We start from the raw sequence: 25,850 nt of genomic DNA, 5'->3' as shown, positions 1-25,850 counted from the left end.
GGTGATGTTGTGTGACGATGGCAAGTCGTCGCCCATCTTCACTTCCAGGGAGACACCGCTCCACTTACTGAGGCTGGGGACTGCTAATTGCAGCCACTCAGCAGTGGTTGCGTTCCGTCAGTCCACTATCAGGTGACCCACCCTGAAGTGGATTACTCCAAACTTGATTGGAGAATCCCAACCGGACAGGACTATCTCGAGCTGTGAGAGGTTCTCACTATTAAGGACGACTTTGTGGCCTACCCCTCTGGTACGACCGCAACTTTGATGACCCCAGTTACGGCCGCATATGATGGCTTGCGTACCTCAGTTGCCTTTGCAGCCCTTAAGGTACTTGGGCCATCGAAGGGAGCAGTCAGTGGCCTGCTGTTCTCCACCTTTTGCCTCTTAGGCGTTTCCGTCGAAGGCGTCAGGGTGGTGTTTGCGGGCTTCGAAGCAGAGTTGGGCTTTTGCTCTAGCGGCTGCGGTGCCCGGACTCTGCGTTATCGACTGGGCTAGTTATTATACGGGCCCCCAGCCTGGCAGACTTTCGGCACGGGTCGAATGACACCTTAGTCCGGCCCGGAGGTGTGGAAATTTTTGAGAGTTACCAGCTCCAGCCCAACTACGATTAGCCAGCACTCTTAGTAGAGACATGACCTAACTAAGAGCCTGTTTCCAGCCGCCCTCGCGTGGAGAGTGTAGTTGCACTTCCAGTGGTGTGTCACAATTACGTCGCGTACCATCGTTGGTGGCGCGTTGATCCCCTTGTGATACCTACTGGCGTGGCTCCGCATTGCCGCCAGCACATTTCTGTTTACCCTTTCCGGTGCGTTACTTTGGGGTGAGTATATCGGCGTTTTGATGTGTTGGATTCCCCTCTACAATCGTCTTAAACGGGCTAGCCTAGAACTGTTTTGCATTTTCCGAATGTACCGTTTCAGGGACACAGAAAAAGGGCGTCTAACTTTCAAAAACGGAATCCGTTAATCCATATTTTTCTTTTATTGTTATTTTTCTTTTGCTCGCCCCGTCCCTTTTACCAACATTGCGATGATTCCACCGGAATACCCTTCAGAAATACAATACACTGAATAAACAAGTTTTCGCTTCTAAATTTTTGACTAAAAAAAGCATTTCAAGTGAATAAATTTAAATTTTCTAACGTTAGGGTCATTTCATCTTTCAAGATAACTGTCCCTTTTGACCTGTTTTCGACCATATGTTCGATATTTGACCGAAGAGTATGGAGGGGGCCCGTGGAAATTAAACTTCCCTTACTGTGGCCAGACCTCTGCACCATACGCCTCTTAATTTTCTTTCTCTTCTTCAAAAAACTATCATCTAGTCATTTCTTTCCTATCAAAATAACAGAGGCTTGCATAGAAAATGAACTATTGTGTGTTCTAACAGTATTTTCTTTGCATATTATATAATTGTCTCTACAGAGACTTGGTTACAGCCGGAGATACTTAACTCGAAAGTTTTCACAGGTATGTACACAATATACAATATCCCGACGGGGAGGTGGAGTTTTAATTGCAGTTAGGTCTACCCTCACGTCAAAGGAGTTATTTTTAGACGAGTGCGATAGATCTCTTTATAGTACGTTCTCTTACATTCCCCTGTCTTCTGAATTGTCAAAAGATCTAAATCATTGATCCGCTGCCCAATCTGTCTCAAATAGACTGTCCGACAGGGACCAATTAGTAGTTCTAAGTGATTTTAATATACCTGGCACAATAAGATCTGCAGAAGAAAAATCGAATATCGTACAAAATGATTTTATTGACGGCGTGCTCGACTCGCAATCGTTGTCGCAAGTTAATTATATTCGAAACTCTCTCTTGGTCGATTATTGGATCTATGGTATGTCTTGTAACAAGCGCTGAAAGTGTGTACTGTCCAAAGTACTCAACCTGAAGATCCATATCATCTTAAAAAAAATCTGAGAAGTCTTCCAACCGAATTCATTATTTTTGCAAGGCAAACTTTCTGAGGCTAAATAATTTTTTTCCGATCTTTACTCCTACAACATAATTCTATAAATAATTAAATAGTTTTTTACGCTTGGGTTCCGATGTAATATCCGCCAATCTCTAACAAACCTCCTTAGTTTAATAAAGACACAAGCAGACAACTGTATGTGTGCATACGTGTGCTCGCTCATGCATTGTAAATCTGACAAAATATGCCCTTTACCTTAGAAGTTCGTAGACTTTAAATCTATATTATTTTTGATCAATTGGCACCATGTGAAAAATTCTTGTTTTGCATTGCCTTAACGTTATTATTATTTATATAAAGCTTAGAAATAGTAATAGCCGAATCATAATATCACGAAATAAAATTTCAAAAATGGCTTTATATTAGAATATTTGTCATTAGAGTATTCAGGTTGCGACGTGTGAAAATGTAATAAGGCAATGATTGTTTTTTTTTTTTTTTTCAATAATTTATTTATTAAGGGAAGTCTTGGCGCCCCTTTGTGTCCTTCTTATCTATTAACTCAGCTCATTTGGGCTCGCCAGCTAACTATAGTTAGCTTTTCAAATTTACAGTAATTTTACTACAATTACGTAACAATCACATATAACAAATAGGACTTAAGATAAGCGTCAGCTTCTGCTGACCCTTGTCAAAGGAGATCGGTTAATGAGATCCCTCGGTTGCCTTCTATTGAGCCTCCTTGGTGGGCGAGATCTGTTTAGAGCGCTGGCCAGCCGATTTCTGTGGCGCTCCAGCCTGTCATGGTATCTGTTCGAGTGCTGGTTTATTTCGTCAAATACCGTTGCGAGTTTCAGGTCTCTGTGCAGAGTGGTGTTTCGAACAAACCACTCGCAGCCGGTGATGAGTCTTGCTACCTTATTTTGAATAGCCTGTATCCTTTTGATTTGGCTGTCGCATGCCAAGCCATAACGTTATTATTATTTAAATATAGCTTAGAAATAATAATAGCCGAATCTATGTACATAATATCACAAAATAAATTTCAAAAAATCTTTATATTAGAATATTTGTCATTAGAGTATTCAGCTTGCGACGTGTGAAAAGTAAATATGGCAATGATTGTTGAGTGCTTGTGTCCGCACTTCGTGCCTCCAGATATGACTTTTGCAACAAACTGTTTACATATTTTTATTTATTTTATAAATTTCTATTACTCAATAGACTCCGACTTCGGAAAACTAAAGGCACCATCTGATCTTTTGCTTAATATTTTTATAATACACATTCAAGTTTTTGAAATATTTTTAAAAATAATAAAAAACAAAATTTATTGTTGAGCACAAATAAATTGTGCACAAATAAAAGTAGTGCTTTCTAATTGTTCACACTATTATCTAGTGCGTACACTTAATGAGTTCAATTCGGGTGTTTGAATCTAACTGACTCGCTGCTGCGAGGGCTTCGCCTTTTATTCATTCTTACATAGGTTCTTATCATCTAATTATATAATGCAGCGCTTGTAAGACGCCGCAGTCTGCGTTGGTAAATGCAGCTGAGTTTTATTCTTAAATCTATGTTTGAGGGCTATGAACGCGCTAATCATCTCCCGCGTGGTCATATCATACTTATCTGTAGTTGCCACTTATGCTGCCTTGTAACATGTTTATTGCATCCCGTAAATAGAACATATTTATAGTTTGCCTACTTATCATGTCAAAACACATATTTAGACACTCATTATGGTTTTATGTAAATAATTAATGTTAAATGTACATATATATTACACATAATTAATTATCAACATAAATATAAATATGTAAAGGGTAGCTACTTCGAGCGGCGATCTTAACAAACCAATTTAAAAAACTTTAAAATTATAATAGTCATGGCGTGAATTCTTACGCTCTCAGCGTAAGCGAGCGGTCAGAGAGCAATTTTGGCCGTCACCAAAAAAGTGGCTGCATAGTGCCAAACCAATGTATGGCCGTTACGCATCTTGTTATTCTAGTGTCTAGTATCCTGTGGGGTCAACTATAAAAATCAAAGCATCTCTTCTCTCAAAGCATCAAAGCATCTCTCTTCTCTTGTACTAGTGGTATTGACGGGAAAGAGTTTGACGAACTTGGTAAAAATCATCAACACCAACCAGGCGGTGCTTTCTCTTTGAAATTACACTTGCTAAGGGTCATAAAAAAAGAAATACAAAATTTAGGAATAATGCGTGAATGCATCTCGGCACCGAATGCAAAATTCACGAAAAACCATTTCAAATAAAACGCTTTACTTTAATTCTCATTTCTGATCGTCCATTATGGTTTTTGTCGCTGCTCGCAGTTGTTAAATGGTGGCGTCTTCTTGAAAAAAAAAACCGTTCTCTCGCTCTAGGATACAAGGGTGTCGCAAGGGTTGGTCAGGGAAGGGCAGCTACCCTCTCTCTCTCTCAAAAATTCCATCACAAAAATCAATAGGTGGTCTTAGGGCGGCAGTATTCATGTCTTCCAAAACAAAACTTGGAACAGACTAAGAAATATTTAATCTTTTTTATTTCTTGAGATTCCGAGAGTGTTTGATAGGTTTTGTAAATAAAATGCGATTGTGTACATTAAGTCAAATTCTATAAGCAGGCAACGGCGGGAACTGGTTGTTCTCATCCATGGAAACTGAAAATTCAGCCACTGCACTGTGGTCCAGAATTCGATTTTTTTGCATAAAGTCTAAAAATTGAGCTACAGACTTGAAACTTTGTACATTTTGTTGTTAAATCACAAATAGTTTGCACACAAAATTCGACCACTCAGGAGTCAACGAAATTTCATTGTTTTTTTTGTTAAAGGTGTGTATATTGTTGTTTTAAAAATAATCGCCCTCTTCTTCTTCTAGTTCTACATTATAAATTTTCGAATCTGAACTCGAATCAGAATCAGAATGTGAATCCAATATTTTGTCTGATGGATAAGGTTTAAAATTAGACTGTATTTCCAAAAGACTTATTACTGCCTTCGGAAGTGTTTTTTCTTATTTTTTCTCTCCCTTCTTTTAAACAAATTGTTGATAATAGTGGGTCCGAGGAATCAATCGCTCTGTGGAGAAATATCACTCATCGTATTGATCAGACTATTTGTCCGTGCATGTGATAGTCGGTCCCTTTTGTAAAGTTTATTCCGGGCTTCACTTGCATTTTCGCCTAGGCATCCAAGTGGAACCAACGCCGAATTATTGATTTGAAATCCGTGGACCAGTACTTTATGGATCGTTGGTGACATAGGATACCATGGATACGTTTGCATATATAATTGAAAAGTTATATCGCAAAAAGAACGGAATTTATAAAATAGTTGGACGATATTGCTATTAAAATAATGTGAAACTTTTCCAAAAGATTTTCGTTGAATCTGGTTATCGACGAGAATTTGGTACTTGCGAAAGCTCTTCTTGCCGTATTACCAGCATTGATTACTCATTTGAACCTTGTCCTCCTCCTTATATATGCCACTTTTTATCTCAGCACTGTATGATACGTTTAAAACAAATTCAAAACAACGGATCCAATCATGTATGTTTGGAAATAAATCGGTCTAGTTGTCTGAAACACTCGTGCAATTTTCTTTTAATAAATAATTCAAAATTTACTATTTTTTTGTCAAACTCTTCTGTCTTTTTCGATTCCAGATTATTGTTGTTGATTTCGGAATAAACGTAATTGGAAACATAACTTATTTGCCTATTGTTACGCCTCCAAATGTCCAGGAGGTCGCTATGTCTGAACTCGAACTTGCCTTTAGTTAAAAATTAGTTATACTCCACGAAACACAGGGGACACGTTAGTATTATATGTTAAAATACACATTAATTTGATGTTACACAAGACAAAAACAGTACAACTACACATATATTACCTACATACGTTAAAAACATCATACCTTGGCATTTATTTTCAATGTTTTACTATAATTGATGGATGCGTATTAACGATCGTCCAAAAGTATGCAAATAATTTGGCGGGAATTGCATTATCTCAATCCGCTGTTTAACACATCACCTTTAAAAGCTAATAAATCGATTTAGTGAAGCTTTCTTTCAATTTTGTTTTTGGGTTTTATTTATATGATCAATTTTCTATTAGAAAATAATTGCTCGAGAACGATATATTGACATAAAAATTTAGACTTTATGCCAAAAAAAAAACGAATTCTGGACCATAGTGCATTGGTGGGACTTGTCTTATCGAGATTCATCAATAAAAATTAATATGGTTAGATGGGATGAAATGATTAATAAGCGTTTCTTTGTAATATATAGTGAGTTGGACACAAATTCTGGAACACCCTTACATGTCAAAGACAAACGTACTATTGGGAATACGCTATTATTCATTGATGCTACAATTATGGACAGGGTATTTAGTTTGGAGAAATACCGCACTAGCCATTCTTATTACCATAACAATAAATTACTTGAGTAAATAGCAAGTGAAAAAATAATTTTTATTAGGTTTTTTAAAACTAATTTCGAGCAGACGATGAGCTTTGCTTTTAGATTGGGTTCTTCAATCGGGTGTTTTCCTCGTACGATCTTAGGTCGTAACATAATTCAAAGGAAAAGTCATGTGTAAGTTGGGAAACCTATTCAATTATATTTCATTTTAAACTTACATTACTATTTTAGGGTATCTTACCGTAATGGCCCCCCTCCCCATTCAAAGGCAACTAAAATTGGTGCTGTAACTGTTGGTGGAGCTATGTGGTGGTGGGTAATCTGGCACTTATGGCATGAACCTGACCACATAACGGTAAAATAATTAATATATATACATATATATATATTATATTAAAACATTATTCACAGGGGGAATTCGATTATCCTAACTCAAGGAAATGGAGCAACACAGAGTTGGGTGTTTCAAAGGATGGATTTTAAACCTTATATGTGAAAGCATACTCCATAAATATTGATTAAAATTATTATTCTGCTTGGACTTATTTGTTGCGTAATACTCTGTTCAACATTCAGTTTTTTCTACCCAATCAACATGTATGTGCATACATATGTGCGTACACTAGTCGGCATAAATGTTTTGACAAAATAAACGCTGCATATTTTACCAGTGGAACAGTGAATTACAAAAAAAAAACTACAATATTAGGCCATTTTATATTGTTGACTGGTGTATGTAAGATGGCTATTAATTGGCTAAACTTAATTGAACTGAAGTGCAATACAATTTGCGTAGATTTTCTGCCATTGAGTTCTAGATCGGTTTAGATTTTCAGCGAAGGTCTTCGATCGGAATACTTTTTTTTCCCGCAATTGTTGCATGTATTATTGAATTTACTTTTGTTCACAACTGCTACCCTGTATGAGTGTATAAGTTAACAAGTAACATCAGAAAAAGCTGCGTGTGACGACGAACGACACACGAAGCTATACTTCGGAGGCTGGTCGGCGGTCGTGATTTGTGCGGGATAGGGTAATCTTAAGCTTTCTCTATTTGTACTATTCAGTTCTGATCTGACACCCGAAATAAAGTGAAGTTATCATAAAATACCTAACGTGATATCAAGTCGGAGCTACGACCCTGCTACCGACTTATTCCAGTTGGTCACTTAAGCTATTGTCACCGATCGTGGACACCACCTGATCCCGATCCGCACTCTGCACCACAACGCAGTTATAGAGGCGACAACGAGGTGACTGTGTTGTGAGCATCAACGTGCCGCAACACACATTCAGCAACCACTTGACCACTCCAGCCATAGTCGCCGATCGGGGCCACCACCTGGTCCTGATCTGCACTCTGTACCACACCACAGCTACAGAGACGTCAACGAAGCGACTGTGTTGTGGGCAGCAACTCGCCGCAACACACTTCAGCAACCACGTGAGCAGCAACTTGCCACTTTGACATCCCCTTGCAACAACGGTGCAGGCGGAGGAGTTCGCGGGCAACTACCTTGCCGCGTCCATCATCAAAATCATATCTGGCGCCCAACCAAGTCGACGACCCCGACAAGATCACATAATCTGGAAGGCACGAGCTAAATAAAACCCATTTGAGTTGGCAATCTAGGACGAACCGTCCTGGGCAGAGGAGAAGGAGACAAACGGAACAACAAAACCCGAAAAGGAAGAAGGAAAACTATCATAGATTCATGTGAGTGAAACCCTTTTTATGAATTGCCAAAAGAAAGTGAAAGGAAATGTTACAAAATAATGCAATTAAATGTTAAATCTCAGTTAAGACATTTATTTTGAAAAGAGTGTTGGCACTAATTTAAAGTAGTTGCAAATTGAGTAGTTTCTACTTTGCATAGAAGGTACAGTTTTCAGCGGACGACTAGTTGTATGCTTATCTCTCGGTCCCGGTGTTTTTTTTCCTGATAGTAAAATCTGAGACACGTGCAAGAATACGGTAAATGGATAAGCGCTTAGCGTAGCGCCTAGCTTGGCGAGCGATCAATTTTTTCTTACCTTTCCCTTGTATCCCGCACTTGTTTGCATTATCTGTGCGGGGCTGCCAAATACCTCGACGGCGGTTGTATGAGCGAGACAGAGTCTGAAGAGTTGGTTGATCAACTGAGTAATCTCGCTTTAACCGACGAGGCCGAACGTATAAGAAAGAAGACATACAATATGGATCCACAACAACTACAGGCAGTCATAAATGTAGCGGTATCGGCTGCATTAAATGTGCAGAGAGAAAATTTTGAAAAGAAGTTGGAGGAAGTCAAAAACAAATTTACCGCTTCAACAATATCTGCTCCTGAGATTGCAGTGTACGTGCCTGTTGCTGTAACCGGCAATGTGAGTTGTGATGAAGGCCTCGATGCCGTAAAATCATTGCCAGAGTTTGATGGGTCTCAGGAAAAATATGTTTCTTGGCGACAAGCAGCAACAGCTGCATATGAATTATTCAGAGAGTATAGCGGTAGTTCTAGGCATTACCAGGCTGTTCTCATAATCCGTAACAAAATTAGGGGATCTGCTGACTCTGTTCTTTCTTCATTTAATACAGTCCTTAATTTTGACGCCATTATTAGCCGCCTTGACTTTACCTATTCCGATAAACGCCCATTACACTTGCTCGAGCAAGAGCTTACAACACTCAGACAGGGGCAGATGTCTATTACACAGTTTTATGAGGAGGTTGAGAAGAAACTCTCACTCCTTACAAACAAGACAGCCATGACATATGAGACGGACCATGCCCGATATATGAATGATAAGCATAGGTCTGATGCCCTGCGTGTCTTTATTTCTGGGCTAAAGAGAAACTTAACTGATGTTCTATTTGCTGCTCAACCTGCAGACCTGCCTTCAGCCCTAGCAATGGCTCAGGAAATAGAGGCAAATCACGAGAGGCATGCCTTTGCGACACAATATGCCAGGTCCATAGAAGAAAAATGTCTCAGGCAGGCTCAAAATCGTCAATTACAAAGGACAACAGAATCCAACCATGAACCAACGTTTAAAAAGTGGGTAAAAAATCCATTTTTTACAAGGGACAATGGTGGACGACCCGTTGTTGACAATAGACCGTTAGAGAAGATGGACGTAGATCCAACATTGTCGAGGTTTCGTCAGCTGACAAACTTTCATCGCCCTCAGGGTGTTTCCATGCCACAGGCGCTTGACGCACAACAGCAGAGTGCACAAAATAGACTGACTAGCTCTCAAAGAATGTCTGATTTCAAGCGTCAAAGGGTTAACCATCTGTTTGAAGAAGATAGGAATGATCAAAAGGAGGATCATTATAATCAGATTGCTAACAATGCGGTGGATGACATAGACGGTGAAGAGGAAACGGACTATGAAAGCGATTCCGTACATTTTTTAGGGGTTCATCCCTGCTTCCGTTCGTCCAGCGAACAGTAGCGGGGGAGCAACGAAAATTTCTAGTGGATACGGGAGCCTCTAAAAGCTACATCAAGAAAGAGATAGGATTGCCGATTTCAGTTCCCGTCGACTCACCTTTTATTGTTAAGTCACTTCATGGCTTTGAAAAAATAGAGCGGAAATGTGAGCTTGATCTGTTTGGTGTAAAGAGCCATTTCTTCCTATTACCCGGACTGAAAACATTTGATGGAATAGTTGGCCTTGACCTTTTAGCTCAGGTAGGTGCGACAATTGACCTCAAGGGAAATTCTGTCAAGTTTAATGGAGGACGTGAAGATCTACACTTTCAAAAATGCGCTCAAGTTAACTTTACGAAGATTGAGGATATTGTCGTGCCGCCAAAAGTTCAGGAAGATTTTCAGCAGATGATGTATAAAAACTCGAGAGCCTTTGATGATCCCAATGAGAAGTTACCATTCAACACAAATGTCGTAGCGACCATTCGAACAGAGGACAATGAGCCAGTTTATTCGAAATTGTACCCGTTTCCTATGGGTGCTTCCGATTTTGTGAATCGGGAAATTAAAGATCTACTCAGAAATGGCATTATTCGGCCATCCAGGTCTCCCTACAATAACCCCATATGGGTTGTAGGTAAAAAAGGCACTGACGCTGCGGCATCTCCCAATAAACGCTTAGTAGTCGATTTCAGGAAGTTAAATTTAAAAACTATTGCTGATAGATACCCGATGCCGAGCATAAATATGATACTGTCGAATCTCGGGAGATCAAAATTTTTCACCACTCTCGACCTTAAGTCCGGATACCACCAGATTGAACTTGCAGAATTGGACCGAGAAAAGACATCATTTTCCGTCAACGGAGGCAAATATGAGTTCTGCCGCCTACCGTTCGGGCTGAAGAATGCCTCAAGCATCTTTCAGAGGGCCATAGATGATGTACTACGGGATAAGATAGGAAAAATCTGTTACGTTTATGTGGATGACGTTATTGTTTTTTCAGAAACTGAAGAGTCCCACATTGTTCATATCGGACAGGTTTTAGAGAGCCTCCATAAGGCCAATATGCGAGTGTCTAGGCAAAAGTCAAAATTTTTTAAAGAAAGTGTTGACTTCCTTGGTTTTGTTGTCACAAAGGAGGGTATTAGAACAAGCCAGGACAAGGTCCAGGCCATCAAGGATTTTAAACAGCCCAGCAATTTGTTTGAGCTGAGATCGTTCTTGGGCTTGGCAAGTTATTATCGATGCTTTATAAAGGATTTCGCATCAATAGCTAGACCTTTGACGAGTATTCTGAAAGGTGAAAGCGGCAGGGTCAGCAAATACCGTTCAAAAGGCATTCCGGTCAGTTTTGATAAGTCTCAGCTTAGAGCATTTGACAAGCTTAGAACTATCCTTGCATCAGAGGACGTTATTCTTCATTATCCTGATTTTACGCGACCATTTGATTTGACGACTGATGCGTCGTCCTTTGGCATAGGTGCAGTACTGTCTCAGGGAAACAGGCCAATAACAATGATATCCCGAACGCTAAAAGAAAGGGAATTAAATTATGCGACAAATGAAAGGGAGTTATTGGCAATCATTTGGGCCTTGGACTGTCTCCGACACTACCTCTATGGCAAAAACGACATAAACATATTTACGGACCATCAGCCCCTTATATTTGCGGTCTCTGACAAGAACCCAAATTCAAAAATTATGCGTTGGAAAGCCCGAATCGAAGAGAGCGGTGCAAAGGTCATGTATAAACCGGGGAAAGAAAATTTCGTTGCGGACGCTCTGTCGCGACAAAATATTAACGCTTTGCAGAGCTCATCAGAGTCAGATCGAGCCACTATTCACAGCGAAGCATCCTCAACATTTGTCATTGAGGCCACCGAAAAGCCATTGAACTGTTTCCAGAATCAAATCGTATTGGAAGAAGCATCCGTGCCGAATAAGCGACTATTTATAGTATTTGGTACTAAGACACGACATCAAATTGATTTTACTGATTGGGAGACATTACTGGACTTAGTAAAAGACGTAGTAACACCCAACGTAGTGAATGCCATACACTGTGAGCTTCCAGTCCTGGCCCGTATTCAAGATAGCTTGGTTCGGCTCTTTCCTGCGACCAAGTTTTGGTTTTGTAAGTCTTGGGTGGCAGACGTTATCAAGCCTGATGAGCAAAAAGAAATTTTAGTTATTGAACATAACAGAGCTCATAGGGCTGCTCAAGAGAACGTGAAGCAAGTGCTACTTGACTACTATTTTCCAAAAATGGGTAAAATTGCAGCCGAGATCGTTTTAAACTGCAGGGTTTGCCAAAAGGCAAAATACAACAGGCATCCAGTAAAACAGGAATTAGGTATAACCCCAATACCAACGCAGGTTGGGGAGATGTTGCATATAGACATCTTCGCAACAGGGGGAAAGTACTTCCTCACCGCTGTTGATAAATTTAGCAAGTTTGCGGTGGTGCAGCCGATTGCATCGCGTTCAATATTGGATGTAAAGACCCCAATCCTTCAGCTGGTCAACCTTTTTCCTAATGTTAAATCGATATACTGCGATAACGAGGCATCGCTTAGATCCGAAACAATACGATCAATGCTAAAAAATCAATACGATATTAAAATAGATAATGCCCCACCTCTACACAGTACGTCCAATGGTCAGGTGGAAAGGTTCCACAGTACTCTTATAGAGATAGCCAGGTGTCTTAAATTGGAAAGGAAAATAGAAGATTTTACTGAATTATTCCTTCAGGCGACTATAGAGTATAACAGGTCATTTCACTCTGTCACGAATAGAAAACCTGTCGAGATCATCCATGCTAATGCCGACATTGCCCCTGAGATAATCATGAGCCTAAAGAAGGCACAGCAGGAGCAGTTAGATCGGAATAATCCGACTAGGCAGAATAGAGTATTTGAGAGGGGTGAGAAGGTGTTAGTTAAAACCAACAAGAGACTTGGGGATAAACTTACGCCCCTGTATGTCGAGAATAGGGTCGATGCTGATATAGGGACAACAGTCCTAATTCAAGGGAGGGTGGTCCACAAGGACAATATTCGGTGAGGCCACTTACGAGATTGATTTATAGGCCAAAAAGTTGTGGCAGATACTCTGGCGTGTTACCCAAAAATTCAGGCTCGTATAAATGCTCACGCAACCATCGCAGTAAAACATTAAATCTAATTTTCTATGTAAATTCAAATTTATTTAAATTAAAAAAATACATATATTGAAAGTAATTTAATTGCCCTCACTCTTGCCAAAATAAATATTTTGCATTCTTTTAAGTTGCACTGTTGACCTAAAGGCGATTATAAAAAAGGTTTCGCAACTGTTAACCTAAAATACTGGGAAATACTATGTTTATTATTGAAGCTTGTACAATTAATTTTAGTTTGTATGGTAGATAATTTGAAAAGCGCACACCGACCGGATATCACACCTCGATGAAAACAAATGAATGCAGGTCGAACTAGAAGCGTTGCTGTCAGCTCATGGAATGGGGTACAATTAACCGTTGGCAGCCTTTTGGTCGGCTCATCTCATCGACCTAGCACGCATATCAAGGATCGGCCAACTACTCTTCGTCAACTTGCACCTGCAGCCTTAATCCTGCCCTTTCTTCACTAGTCAAACCAAGAAATTCTGCAGAATATAGTTGGTTACAAATGCTTGCAATCAGATGCCACCTTCACCAACATCAATCCGCTTTGCATTCTACGTAATGTTAAATATCATGATTTATCAAGCGGCAAAGTGGAGCCTCGATGTCGACAACGCAAATCCTTGATAACATAGACATGGACGAGGACGCCCATTTTTAATGTGATGGGGAGTAGTTAACAAGTAACATCAGAAAAAGCTGCGTGTGACGACGAACGACACACGAAGCTATACTTCGGAGGCTGGTCGGCGGTCGTGATTTGTGCGGGATAGGGTAATCTTAAGCTTTCTCTATTTGTACTATTCAGTTCTGATCTGACACCCGAAATAAAGTGAAGTTATCATAAAATACCTAACGTGATATCAAGTCGGAGCTACGACCCTGCTACCGACTTATTCCAGTTGGTCACTTAAGCTATTGTCACCGATCGTGGACACCACCTGATCCCGATCCGCACTCTGCACCACAACGCAGTTATAGAGGCGACAACGAGGTGACTGTGTTGTGAGCATCAACGTGCCGCAACACACATTCAGCAACCACTTGACCACTCCAGCCATAGTCGCCGATCGGGGCCACCACCTGGTCCTGATCTGCACTCTGTACCACACCACAGCTACAGAGACGTCAACGAAGCGACTGTGTTGTGGGCAGCAACTCGCCGCAACACACTTCAGCAACCACGTGAGCAGCAACTTGCCACTTTGACATCCCCTTGCAACAACGGTGCAGGCGGAGGAGTTCGCGGGCAACTACCTTGCCGCGTCCATCATCAAAATCATATCTTATATAAAATACTTTGAAGAATCCAGCTTACAAACCGGACAAAATTCGATCATTCGGCATTACATACAGTTGCGGTAACAATAATAGCACCATAAGCACATTTCGTGTTTGCCCCAGCGTTTCTGTATTTTCTGACATTTTTTCATCATTTTTTTCACTAATCTTAAATACTACAATGATTTTTAATCGAAATAATAAAATTGGTAACAGATCTAATATTTTAAAAATAATTGGTAAAACAAAAAAAAACCTTCAAATTTAGGCGGTAACAAAAATAGCACTGTTTCTCGTATTTTGCTAAAACTAAATAAAAAAATAAAATAAGAACTATGTTTAAAGAATCTTAATATTTGGTTGCGTGACCTTTGTTGGCGATGACAACTGCGCATCGTCCTGGCATGGAGTCCACCAAGTCCTGGTACCGTTTTTGAGGAATTTTGCTCCATGAATCCTTGATCCTCGATCCCCCATGAATCCAAAGTTCCTCGTTATTGTTGGGTTTGGCTTAAGAAACCTTGTTTTCACGTCCGCACAAAGTTTTTCGATTGATTCAAGTCGGGTGACTGAGCAGGTCATTTCTATACTCGGATCGATTTCTGCTCAAACCACTTTCGATCCTTCTTGCTTGTGTGTTTTGGGTCGTTATCCTGTTGAAATGTCCAAAAAAAACGGCATTTCATCCTCGGCATATGGCGCCATAACATTTTCCAGGATATCTGTAAATGTGCTGATCCATGATGCCTTGAATCCTATGGATCGGATCTACTCCATAGTATGAAAAGCACGCCCATACCATGATGGTTGATCCCCGTGCTTTACCGTCTTAAAGCTCAAGCGAGGATTATATTCAGCTCGTGGTGGACGCCGAACATAAGACCGAGAGCCTTTCCCACCAAAAAACACGATTTTTCTCTCATCTGACCACAAAATGTGGCGCCACTTCTCCACAGGCCAGTCCTTGCGTATCTTGGCATATTCGATTCGCTTTGCCACATGCTTCACAGTCAAAAGCGGGACATTTCTGGGACTGCACACATTAAGGTTGCTTTGTCTTAAGTGTTTGCGAACTGTTTCCACGCTTGCAGCTATCTGAAGCTCAATCTTCAGTTCCGTCGCCGGCTTAAAAGGCTCCTTCTTGCTTTGCCGAGCCAAGCCCTTGATCTCCACGTTGGACATTAAGGGGTTTCTTCCACGTTGTTCGTTCTTTTCGACAAACAGCAATGCATTGCGGATAATTTTGTTTGAAAAACCAACAAACCGTCCCATTTAAGCTTAGGTTTTACCTTCAGAGATCATGTTTTTAATAAAATTCCTTTTTTCGACGGTAGAATGCTTTCCCCGACCCATAACTAGAGAATTTTTGGTCTTCTTTTGAAAAAATTCAATTAAAACCTTTAATGCAACTCCTTTTTTCAAAATTTGTCGAAAAAAAACCCAAAGCAATCACTCCTATTAATTTTATTCAGCAAAAACGTGGTCAGTGCTATTTTTGTTACCGCCTCATTTAGAGCGCTTTTGCAGAAAGTGCCCAAAAACAAAAAGAACCGTTACATTGAGAGACTAAAAATTTCTTGCTTAGAGAGACAACATATGGTACTTATTATTCATGCAATCGGACTTTAAAAAAAAATTCATTACCTTTTTTTAGGAAATCAACTTTCCACCTGCAGTAGTACTATTATTTTAACTGCAGCTGTATATCACATTATGGAACATTATTTCTACATATAAATCTTTTAGAAGTCTTATAAAAGACTGAAGATAAAAAATATTTCGATTTGTTTGTATTTGTCTTTTTAATTTCTAAAGATACGCTAAGTCATTTTTTCCACGCTCACTATAACCAAATACATTAGATAACAAGTTGCGTAACGCTGGTGCTGGCTCTATCAATTTTTTGTTCAAAAGCCAGAGAGTGGAGAGCTCTAGAGTCAGCAGCTCTCTTGTACGCATACAGCGACATCCGACGACCACTGCTCTAGTTTTCTCTATCTTTGCATTGCATTAACAAGATAATTATTCGGATATACCCTGTCGGAAGATCGGAATATGTCGAGGAAAATAAGTATTACAGAGTGCTTCTTTTTTCACAGAACAACGAAACAATTTCTTTGTTACACAATAAAGAAGCTCGGTAGAAGCATTTTAGGGAAGGCTTTCTAGAGTGCTCAACCAAAATGCATTCAGATGTAATCTTTTGGATATGTTAAGAGAATAAAAAACCAAAGTTTGCCGACTGTTCATATTTTTACAATCGTTCACATTCGGCTACATGCCGAACCCTGTGCTGTCTCCACACCGTCTCTGCAGAATTACTAGCATCCTTTTCAGTTATAGTTATAGTAGATTTGTAGAAAAATATGTAACAGTCAGAAGAAAGTGCTTCCGACCATACCGGCAGTAGTAGCTCGCTCGTTTTATTCTATGATCTTTCTTTATGATTATATGTTCATGATCAGGATCAATAGCCGAGTCGATCTGGCCATGTCCGACTGTCCGTATGTATGAATGTCTCGATCTCAGGAACTAACTTTCTCAAACCTCCCAAAACTGCAACGCACACTTTTGAAAAATGTGATATTTTGTCATATTTTTATTTATAAATTTCAATCGATTTAGCAAAAAACTTTTTGCCACGCCCACTCTAACACCCAAAATCATTTGTCTTGCCAATTTCCATCGATATGCGCGGACATTTTGTACTCCCATTCTGTAGCCTAAAAACAGCCCAAATATATCCCGTCCACACATTAGAGCATTGAAACTAATGTTCTCCCACCAAATTCTACTGATATTCCTTAAAAATAAAATATTGCGTTGGCATTTCCACTAGCTGAGTAACGGGTATCGTCGGGGAACTCGTTAAGCATTCTCTCTTGTTGTAAGATACATACATATTTTCTATCATACATACACACATATGTACATCGTACAAATAAGTGAAACAAAATCATAATTCTATTTAGGTATTTAATATCATAAAAAAATATATAAATTTATTTTTGTATTTATAAGATTTATTGAACGTTGATTGAACCAGAGTTACTCAAGAACTGAAAGATCTACGAAGCTTTACATGTTTGCTTATCGATAACTAATTAATGGCTTATGTCTTTACTATGAGTTTTTTGAAAAGAGAAGCTTTTCAAAAGATTGGTTTATGTCGTCGCTCGTGTGGAGTTGCATCAACGGCTACTCACCTTGGATCACGAAGGAAAGGAAAGACTCTTCCGGCAGTAGTAGCTCGCTCGTTTTATTCTATGATCTTTCTTTATGATTATTCAGTATAAATGATCTTAATCTTATCTTACCGCAGTTCCTAATTCTCGATCGACAATGCACGCTAAGTTTTTCGCGGCATGCGATGGCGGCCATTAGTGTGCTCGCACTCATTTATCCACAAAATCCTATCACTATCAGAAAATACTGATTACACCGTTTTATCCGCGACATCCCCGACCCCGTGAATAACCGCTTCACTTAAATACAGAACTAAGAGTTTAGAGACGGGTCGCGTCAGTGTCCTCGATAGGCCGTTGTCGCTCACGCTCACCTTGGCGCGCCTGACGACTCCATCTGCTCCGCTGTAAAGTCTACCTACACGATGCCCTTGCACCATTCTCGACGGGGCAAGGCGGGATCGCAGACGAAGACCATATCACCCTGGTGGATGGTCTCCGGTCTTCGGCACCACTTCTCGCGGCGCACAAGAGGCAGGTACTCCATGACCCATCTCCTCCAGAAACGGTCTCGCAGCATGCAAGCAATCCTCCACTGCTTTCTTGTAGAACCCTCCATGGGCAGCTCCGCATCCAATCCAGGCGTATCCGGCAGATTGGCTACTTTTGGCTACTCGGCGTCAACGGCACCTCCTGTTCGGCATCCACAGGCACATGGGTAAGCGGACGCGAATTCACAATATTCTCCGCCTCGATCAGGAGACTCTCCAATACATGGTCCTTCGGCGCAACTTCCTTCAGGGTATGACGCAGTACTCTCTTGACGTACTGCACCATGCGCTCCCATACATCGACCTCAGACGGGTTTACTGGGCAATTGATAACCCATTCGATGCTGCTGCTTGACAACTCACTCTGAAACTTCTCCATCTCGAACACGTCACCACCAAGCGTCTGGCTTCCCTGTCGCTGCGTAGTCTATGTACTGGCCTCACTCACTCACTCTGAATCTTCTCCATCTCGAACACTTCACCAAAGCGTCATACTTCCCTGTCAGCTCCCACGAAGTTCTTGCCGTTGTCGCTGCGGAGTCTATGTACTGGCCCCCTACGGCAGACGAAGTTCCTGATCGCAATTATGCAGGAATCCGTTGACAGGTCATGCGCCAGCTCCAGATGAATCGCCCTTGTCGTCAAGCACGTGAACAAGGCGACCCAAGGCTTCTCCTTGTGACGGGACACAGTCACCAACAGTGGCCCAAAGTAGTCCAATCCAGTGTACTCCACTCGCATCCAATCTATCCTCTGGAGGGGGTCCCATTATAGACTGCGTCGGCCGCACTCGCTGCAACTTTCACTGGTTGCTCGATGAGATCACTCCGCATCTCCTGTCCTGTCTCTCCTGTCTGACCAACAGGTTCTCCGTGTCTTTAAATTCTGCTGCATTATGGCCATATTCCTCGGATCCGAATCCCGAAACTTCAGGGCATTCAAGGTCTTCACGTAATGTGCAGCGCTCGGCGAGCATGCTGCTCCAAACAACATTACGTTCATGTCATAGAAATCCGGATCTCTCTCGTCGTCGCCATCCCTCCAAAGGAACCGTTGGGAACATCTGCCCTCGGGTCGGATCAGCACTTGGTGGAGCATCTCCTTGACGTCAACGCAGACTCCGACTGCTCCCTCTCTGAAATGAAAGAGCACTGGCAAAGTCTTAAAGTGCCGAGGCCCTTTGTTCAGCTTGAATTTAGAGAGATTCCTCCAACTGAGGAAACACAAGCCGTACCTTGCCGAACTTAAGGTTTTCGACGCCAAAATGTGGCAAATACCATAACCGGCCGCTCCTCACCGCGACCTCATCCGGCTGTAGTCTCCTCACGTATCCTTTAGACACGTAATCTTATAATCCGATCATATTCCTGCGCCAACGGCTCATTGCGCTGTAATTTCTTCTCTACGTTGACCAGCCTCTTGTACGCCATCTAGTAGCTCTGTGGCTGCACAACGTGGTCGTCCTTCCAGAGTAATCCCGCCCGGTAGCGACGCCCACTCTCACCGTGGTGTCTTGAGGCATCGTTTGTGCTCGCACATCGTCTCTGGCTGCGACCTGTAGCCACAAGCTGAAGTGGACAACAGTGGGAAAGGGCAAAATCGTTGCAGCATGCCTGGCCCAGTCCACTAGCTTGCTCGTTGGAAGCTTGGCCGCAAGCTCCTCCATGAGGGTTGGGTTCTCCAGGTGCTGCTCCGCCTTCGCTGACTGCAAGAAGGCCGAAATTGGCTGCACCTCTCGCATGCCGATCAGCTGGCTGCGTATAAGCTGCTCCGGTCGGCCGAACCTAAAGCGGCTCTGACATTACCTGGATGAATTAGTAGCGCCTTCACTGTCTCACGGGCTTCATCCTTCAGCGCCTTCAGTAATCTTTGGTTGTTCTCCAGATCCGTGAAATTGTACGCTCGGGTCGTCTCCACGAACGCACAGCTGAAGATCGGGCACTCCTCGGCGTGCCCTCCAAATACAGGCAAGTCCCGACGCCCTTGAATTATAACATGGAAGTTTGATCATTTGTTTAATATTTCCCTGAAGGTAATGTATTAAAAGAATTAGTGTTCTTCGCACTATAACTTAGAAGTCTCATGGTAGTGTGGGTACTGCCATACTGCAATCAACATCATAACAGTACTCTGATAAGTTGAGGTTTGCTTTTATTCCGGTTAATAGGGTAGGATATAAAAGGGTATATAGGTATAGGTGGGAAGGTACTTCACGCCCAAGCCCTTTGAAAATGTTTTAATATTCTGATTTCAGGATATAAAAAAATTGCAATTCTCAGCTGTATAAGGTTGCCTGTATAAATAGTCGCCACAGTGGACGTCGTACCCTCTCTGAATCGACAAGCTGTAAAGTGTCCAAATATGAAAAAAAACTTGTCAAGACACTGGCATAGAGCCAACTGCAGACTTGCTTGTATGCGTTATCCCATCATTGTTTCTTTTAAAATTCATCAACTCAACTGAAAACACACAAAAAACGTAGGACCCAGTGTGCAAGGATATGTAACTCTTGCTGATGACCAAAATTGTAGCCTAAATGTTCTTGACTGGCAGTCAATGGTAAACATATTTAAATCTTGCTCAATATTTGTATGCGGTTTTACAAACAACATCATCACCAGCCTTGTTAAGGAGGCAGCGACTGGGTGAGTCGTTTTGCAACTATTTCTTTGTTGACATATTCAAATATTTTTTGTTCATTTACAACCAGTTTCGTGGAGTTTGTGCTTTGTTGTGGTGGTTTTATTGGTAGGCTAATTTAAAATTGAATGTTACGATCGCCTTTTAATATTATTACATATCCAATGCAAACACGCGAATTAAACCAATACTGGTAAACAATAGTACCATTGAGATCACTAAAAGCAAACAAAAGGTAATTCAAAGGAGAGATGAAAGAAAAGCTTCTTCATGGTCAAAACAAAACAAAAACCTACAGAGCTTAGGTCTGTGATTTCTGTATATGGGGAATGCCACCCTTAGGTTTATAAGTAATAAGAACACACAGATAGGTTATATTAATGTATGTATGGAGATGCAGACTGACTAACCAAAGCTTGGCTTCAAAATATTAACCTATAGGCATAAGCTTACCAAGTAGTTTAGCTGAATAGATAACGCGACAGCTTTAGCGAGAGAAGAAATAATGGCGAAAAGAGAGACTCGAAGAGCAGTGCAGATACAGTGCTCACCTCTTTCCCGTTGGCAGGATACGGTTCCCACTATATTGGAATCGATGAGCAGTATGGCCTCTCAGCGCTGCGATGAAAGAATACTTCGTGAGATCCTGGACAACTTCCTTCTTTGAAAATCAAACGAAGACGGCGATTTAGCACTTTTGTTATGCCTTGTTTCTGATCTTTGTCTTATTGAGTATGAGGGTACACATTAGCCTTAAGCTACATACGATTGGCTGACAGGCTCCCAAGTAACAGGCTTCATTTCAAAACATCGGACGCATTTATTGATCACACTAGCAACGAACTTGAAGTCTGCAATCGGTCAGAACCTTTGCCGTAATGTGGCAAGCAACGCCTGCGATCCTGCATGCAAATATTACTCGTGACGTTTACAAGTACCGTGGTGACTGGATGATCCTTTATTAAAAGTATCGGATGCTTCGTATCATAGTCCAAGTTTCCGTTTTGAAGTCATCCACCAACTCGAACTTATCCATCGGAAACGAGTATAGGTAGAATCCATGCAACTCAACGGAAGCCGTAGTGTGCCTTACGAATCGTGGAAATTTTCAGTTCCGTACGACCGATAACTGTGAGGTCAACACATTGGCAATGTTATCCCAATCCATGTTAGCACTCCATAGAGATTGCAGAATGATCTTAGATTTTGTTAGAATTTGGCTACATACGATTGGCTGACAGGCTCCCAAGTAACAGGCTTCATTTCAAAACATCGGACGCATTTATTGATCACACTAGCAACGAACTTGAAGTCTGCAATCGGTCAGAACCTTTGCCGTAATGTGGCAAGCAACGCCTGCGATCCTGCATGCAAATATTACTCGTGACGTTTACAAGTACCGTGGTGACTGGATGATCCTTTATTAAAAGTATCGGATGCTTCGTATCATAGTCCAAGTTTCCGTTTTGAAGTCATCCACCAACTCGAACTTATCCATCGGAAACGAGTATAGGTAGAATCCATGCAACTCAACGGAAGCCGTAGTGTGCCTTACGAATCGTGGAAATTTTCAGTTCCGTACGACCGATAACTGTGAGGTCAACACATTGGCAATGTTATCCCAATCCATGTTAGCACTCCATAGAGATTGCAGAATGATCTTAGATTTTGTTAGAATTTGGAATATTTAAAATATTGTTGATTTTAAATGGACGGTATTTGAAAAAAATTAAATAGAAGCTTTTCCGATGCCGGATCTCAGGCTAATGCCAATGCTGTGGAAATATCCGGACCACCATGAAATTTAATTAATTGCTCCTTGTCGGACACAATCGAAGCGAGTGAGAACAGTGAACAAGTGACGGTCACTGAGAACGCGCAGGGCGCAGAAGGAATCAGCCAATGCCTGACGATGCAGACACATAAGGACGAGAACTACAAGTAAAGAACGGAGCTACGCAGAGATCCACGTTGCAGGAGAGCATAAGGACTTGTCGCGGTTAGAAGGGACAGTCAAGTGTGTGGTCGGCAAAAGCAGCAGGTAATAGCGTTAGCTTGACCTAACGAACGGTATATTCTGTCCCCATAAGATCCTAAGCCCATTCGACAAGAGCCTGGCGTGGTTAGAAGGCACAGTGTAGTCAGTGGTCGGCAAGGGTGGTCCTGTGAAGAGCGTTTGCTTGACGTCACGAACGATATACCTTGTCCCATAACATCCTAAGGCCATTGGCTGACACAACGTCAACAGACGGCAATCACCGGAGGAGACCGCTGTAAAACACTATTATAATGCTACTTTAATCTGAACTCTGTCTTCTCCTTGGTCGGGCAATCACACAAATCATAAATTTGCTGGGACGAACACACAAGCTGCCTAACCTAGCCGCTGCAACTCGTAGAGATGCAGAACCCAACAGATCCGGGTGCAGGGAGAGGCCTAGCAACAGCGAAGACGGCTGGAGTGCGAGAGGAGTCGCAGACAGTCCTCGCGACATTCATAGGGGGACTACGGGGAAACCTCGTAAGGAAATTCGAAGATATGCTGCCATTTTGCCAAGCACAAACAGGCCTATTACAAACGGACAGAGATTGTCTAGTTTCGAGATAACCAATAAGACAAAGGATACAGAAGCTGAGCATAATTTCGATGAAGAAGAAAGGTCAAAAGCCTCGAAAAACAAACAGGATTCATGAGTAAATTCCAGTTGGACGCGAACTTGCCTTACAAAATTCTATCATTTGAAGACAATAGAAATTTGGAATTTCTGAGCTGAAGGCTCTTTTATCACCCCTAAAATTGTACGGGATAATGCAAGGATTACCTTGGAAAAATCCATTTTTATTACTCCGATTTTGCAGAAACACCCAATGTCACAAGTAACAAAACTACCCATTTTCGAGCAAGTCAACGATCAAAGAGAATTTCCTTTTCTGATATTCAATTTCCACCAATTTTTCGACGGATTAATAGGCATGAACATTCTGACCCAGTTGCCAGCCAAAATCATTATCGCACAATTCACTTGTGCCAACGAAATTCTGCCCCTCCGCTCTTCGGAGGTTTGTGAAATTAAAGAGGAATCTAAATCAAGGTTCTGGTGAGTGTCAAGGAGGGTCTTTTCTGTATGACCACAATCGCCTTGGACACGATTTCTTCATAACCGGGTTGATTTACACGGCGCACGAGAACAAAAGAAAATTTCATTAAAAGAATTTAATGAAGACGAATTCGCTTTCGCTAATGCCAATGAGGTCGAATACAAGACGCAATCCCAACGTCCACAGTTGACGCCATCCGCGCAGAACATTTAAACGACGAGGAGCTTTTGTAGAAGGTTTTCGAACACAGTATTTCGTGAGGGGGATAAACTCTCATTTGCTAATCAGGTAAAGCACAAAATAAGAACTACCGATGAAAGACACGTATTCTGTAGACCATTTACTGTTACAATAGAATATTATCAAGCACAGTCACTCACCTTGGAGCGCTCCGGTATTTCTTTTTAAAAAAAAAAATGGATGCTTCAAATACAAAGTAGTGAAGAATGGTAGTGGACTTTAAAAAACTGAACGAGAAAACGATAGGAAGGACAGTTACCCCATACCTGACAACAATGATGTACTCGACAGAATTGGTAGAGCAAAATATTTTACGGCTTTGGATCTGGCCAGCGGATACCATCAGATTGAAATGGATCCCAACGACAAACTTGAAACAGCCTTCACGGCACTAGTTCATTGGTATGCCGTTTGGTCTCACAAACGCTCCAGCAACGTTTCTAAGAGAGATGTATAACGTGCTAGCCGACCTCAACTGAGAATGCTTTACTAGCATGTAGCACTAGTTTACTAGGATGACATAATTTTCTCACCATCGTTACAAGACCACATCGCTCATTTAGTCATAGTGTTTCGCAGATTAATTCGGGCTATTTTAAAAATTCAACCGGATAAACCCGAATTTTTAAGGTAGGAAATTGAATATTTGTGTCACATGGTCACGGAGGACGGAATTAAGCCGAATCCCAAGAAAATTTCGGCGGTAAAGGCTTTACCAATTCTGACGACCAGAAAAGAAATCAAATCTTTTCTAGGTCTTGGGTACTGGGTTCATTCGTGATTTACAACAAAATTTTTTTTTTTCTTATTTTGGAAATTTTATTAATTGGAATTAAACAAGTTTACTGCTACCTATGTGGTAGCTTTACCAGGGTTCATTCGTGATTTACAACAAAATTTTTTTTTTCTTTTTTTTTGGAAATTTTATTAATTGGAATTAAACAAGTTTACTGCTACCTATGTGGTAGCTTTACCAGGTTTTACATAACATTTTACAGAATAGGCATACCAATATATACATTACTTATACATTACTTACAAGCAACATTACTACAAATTAAGTTAGTTTCTTAGTTATGAACAAATAATTAAAATAATCATGTGAGTGGAATCTTTTTAGCCTTCTTTTTTTTCGGGGGATGGATAAGCCTTCTCGCCAGGGTGTTGGGGTGGTAACCTAGTCGCCGCATATAACTTTCCGCATGGGTCCTCAATACATCGCCTATCATTGGAATATTAAGATCTCTTTTTATATCTCTGGTTCTCATGTACCAGGGGGAGTTACATAGTGATCTAACTACTTTACTTTGAGCAACTCTTATTTTATTCAGATTAGTTCCGGCCGTAATTCCGTATATTTGCAACGCATACTTCCAAATTGGGGTCAGGATGGATTTATACAGGCGAACTTTATTTGCCAATGAGAGTTTGTTTCTCGGCGATAAGAGCCACTACATTTTTGCAGCCTTTGAAAGTACTGCTTACTTGATCATAGTCGTATGCCTTTGAAACGTTAGTCCCCTGTCCAAAATCACCCCAAGGTATTTGTAGAAGGTCTCGTGTCGAAGTGTGGAGCCGAGCATGGAAATTCCAGAGAAGTTCAAAGGCCTTTTTGTGAATGTGACGCAAGCACATTTGCTGCAATTAATGCCGATATTCCATTCCGTTGCCCACTTCTCGAAGGCCGTCACATATTTCTGTAGGCCCTTGGTTGCATCACTTTTGGCTGTACTCCTGACCATTAGCGGTGTCATCCGAGTAGGTTGCAATAAGAACGTTTTCGTCTTCAACTTCTGTACAGCACCAGGAATCCGGCATATCAGAAGTATACAGCGAATAAAGAGTCGGGCCTAAAACACTGCCTTGGGGTACGCCTGCTGAGATTGCACGCGTAGACGATTTGTCG

At 41.3% G+C, this 25,850-nt stretch overlaps 1 protein-coding gene across 1 annotated transcript; it reads left to right on the top strand.

The window, feature by feature from the left end:
• The first annotated feature begins 6,350 nt into the window (after window positions 1-6,350).
• On the top strand, window positions 6,351-7,036 carry LOC116801081 (NADH dehydrogenase [ubiquinone] 1 beta subcomplex subunit 2, mitochondrial-like). The gene is made up of 3 exons (XM_032718643.1): window positions 6,351-6,537; window positions 6,595-6,718; window positions 6,775-7,036. Exons 1-3 carry the CDS (start codon window positions 6,449-6,451, stop codon window positions 6,844-6,846), a joined length of 285 nt encoding a protein of 94 aa, XP_032574534.1. The 5' UTR covers window positions 6,351-6,448; the 3' UTR covers window positions 6,847-7,036.
• The last annotated feature ends 18,814 nt before the right edge of the window (window positions 7,037-25,850 follow it).

The sequence above is a fragment of the Drosophila sechellia genome, chromosome 3L (genome assembly GCF_004382195.2).
Source record: "Drosophila sechellia strain sech25 chromosome 3L, ASM438219v1, whole genome shotgun sequence".
Taxonomy (NCBI): Eukaryota; Metazoa; Arthropoda; class Insecta; order Diptera; family Drosophilidae; genus Drosophila; species Drosophila sechellia.
The sequence above is the reverse complement of the archived record's forward strand: the minus strand, read 5'-3'. Positions and strand labels throughout refer to the sequence as shown.

Bases quoted from the DNA above. Each gene is read 5' to 3' on its own strand.
- LOC116801081 (XM_032718643.1), top strand. From the start codon at position 6,449: ATGAGCTTTGCTTTTAGATTGGGTTCTTCAATCGGGTGTTTTCCTCGT. The intron at 6,538-6,594 runs GTAAGTTGGGAA...TTACTATTTTAG, and splicing joins ATTCAAAGGAAAAGTCATGT to GGTATCTTACCGTAATGGCC. The intron at 6,719-6,774 runs GTAAAATAATTA...CATTATTCACAG, and splicing joins ATGAACCTGACCACATAACG to GGGGAATTCGATTATCCTAA.